The sequence below is a fragment of the Trichosporon asahii genome (genome assembly GCF_000293215.1).
Source record: "Trichosporon asahii var. asahii CBS 2479 unplaced genomic scaffold scaffold00065, whole genome shotgun sequence".
In the NCBI taxonomy this organism is placed as follows: Eukaryota; Fungi; Basidiomycota; class Tremellomycetes; order Trichosporonales; family Trichosporonaceae; genus Trichosporon; species Trichosporon asahii.
In genome coordinates this window covers 1-2,276 of record NW_014040860.1, presented here as the reverse complement: position 1 = coordinate 2,276, position 2,276 = coordinate 1, and the positions used below count along the sequence as shown (strand labels likewise).

Here is a 2,276-nt window from a genome sequence, read left to right as displayed (position 1 = left end):
CACTAAAAGACATGGATTCGGACAGGCGATCCGATGCGGTCTGTGGCACTTCACCGTTCTGATTCCCCACGAGAATCGTAGTCAGTTCGTTAGCGGTATGAATGGGCTTTGCGCAAGCCATGGGGAACACGGGTGCTAGCCCATGCCCGTCGCCTCGGCTTGTCATGTGCTGTGCATGCGAAGAAGCAAGCGCTTACTTGCTCATTAGGCCGCAGGTGGCCATCCAACGGTGGGCTAACGATGTAGGCATATAAACGAGGGCTAGAACATCGTGCCAACCTACAGAGCCTTGTTGCTTTCCAACTCTTTGCGACTTCCCTGCTTCCTCTCTCTGAGATCTACCTCGCCTCCTACATCTAGTTATCATGCTCCTTTTCCAATCCCTCATCGCACTTTTGCCCATCGCACTCGGCATTGCTGTCGAACTCGATACCGCGCTGCACTCCCAGGAGCGCCGCGAGCTACACTCGTGGCTGGAGACAGCTCAAAAGGGGGATACGATGCGTCAGGGCAACACGGTCTACGAGATCGTGCAGCCACACGACGCGATCCTCGCCAAGCGTCAAGGCACCGGCTCGTGCCCGAACGCACAATACGAGAAGCGCGAGATTCTCGGCACCTCTCTGGACTGGGTCGGCCCCTCGCCTCTGCCCGGAGGCTGCATGGACTGCTTCAACAACCAGATGCCGTGCCACATCGCGCGCACCGTCGGGTGGTCGATCTCGGAGACGGTTTCGGTCGGCATGGATCTCGGCCTCGCCGGGAAGTTTGCAGAGGACATCACTGCCAACATCGGATTCAACAAGGGATACACGTGGACCAAGGGGTGGGACGGCAGCATGTCCTTCACTTGCGATACCCCTGCCGGGAAGGGCGACCGTGTCACTGTTCGAACCAGAGTCGGCGTCGCCGACGTAAGGAGCAGGCTGTGCCGCAGCAGCTGCATCAATGAGTCGTGCCAGGATTGGACGGTTTACCAGGCTAAATACCCGCTCAAGGACAAGCATGGTCTCGTTGTCGAAGCTCCCAGGTGCGAGACCGTCGACAGCCTCGAGGCCTGCATGAGTGGGTTGTAACCGGCCACAGGTTTGCCCCATGACTACCCGCAGCGGGGCGACGTCGACGAGCGACAGCGAACTGTTCTGTAGCCAATGAGAAGAAATTGAGGAAAATGGCTGAAACCCGTACTTCTAGTGAAAGATGTGAAAGCAGATGAAACCCGGCGAGAGAGGCGCCCGGCTGGAAGCAGCACCGATTACATGCATACAACATTACGCAAATTATACAACGAAAGAGAAACAACTAACTAGGCGACCACAATCTGTACTGGTTCCGTTCGTCGGAGAGAGCAGGTGTCAAACAGTGACCCATTTTGAGAGTTCAGGAGCAAAATGCGGACAGTCGTCGTCGTCGCTTACAGGCTGTCCCAGAGATTTACCGACGAGCGTTCCTCCCGCCACGCGAATGCCCACAGACCTTGGCCAGAGCGTCTGGAGCCTACGAGACCACGGTCAAAGCCATCCGTCCTCCCCGATCTTCCGGCCCACGGCACTCCAGCGACAGGTTCAAGGAACGCCCCATTGTCGCAATTTGTGGGCAAGAGCGATGTTTGCTGGCGTCAGCTCGTCCTTATCAACGGAGCTTACACAGAAGCGGGCACCAAGCCAGGCAGGGGGGTCGACGGGGGTAGGCGCAGCGGACCAGGTCCGCCGAAGGAAGTTCTTCTGTTGACCGGAGACAACTGTCGTTAGCTAGAGCTTCACAATCAAGTAGCTTACCCAACAGTCGGCAGCGCGGCAAGCAGAAGTATGCACCTGGTAGAGGTGGGCGCAGGCGAAGGAATGCCAAGGAACATCTTTTCTCGTCCCGTTCCACGGCTGGTTCTGTTGTTCGAAAACAACTGCTGTCAGCTTGTCCCTGATGCAGAAAGCATACACTGAGCCCCGTCTGGGACCGAACAAACAGTCCTTCTGCTGATCAAAGAGTTACAGATATCGCTCGAACACACCTGCGGTCAGCTCGTATTCGATCGATATCTAGCTCACCCTTAACTGAGGCGGGGCTGAACTGAGGCGGGGCTGAGCGGCGGTGGGCTGTCGAGGGGGGGGGGGGCGCATACGGCAGGTGCTGGGCGGCGTCAGTCGGAGGACGGCCAGCCGCACGTGGAAAGCGCCCGGAGTGGGTGGCCGGGAGGGGCCAGGCGGTCGGGTGGCAGGGTCGGAGAGCAGTGCGAGGACCAGCGTCCGCAGGTCCATCGGCGTGGCCAGGCTGGGTGG

At 58.6% G+C, this 2,276-nt stretch overlaps 1 protein-coding gene across 1 annotated transcript; it reads right to left on the bottom strand.

Moving 5' to 3' along the window:
• Window positions 1-461: 461 nt before the first annotated feature.
• On the bottom strand, window positions 462-1,097 carry A1Q1_03754 (uncharacterized protein; the record flags this gene model as incomplete). Its single annotated transcript, XM_014323141.1, has 1 exon — window positions 462-1,097. The coding sequence occupies one exon, from the start codon at window positions 1,095-1,097 to the stop codon at window positions 462-464; it is 636 nt and encodes a 211-aa protein (XP_014178616.1).
• Between the last annotated feature and the right edge of the window lie 1,179 nt (window positions 1,098-2,276).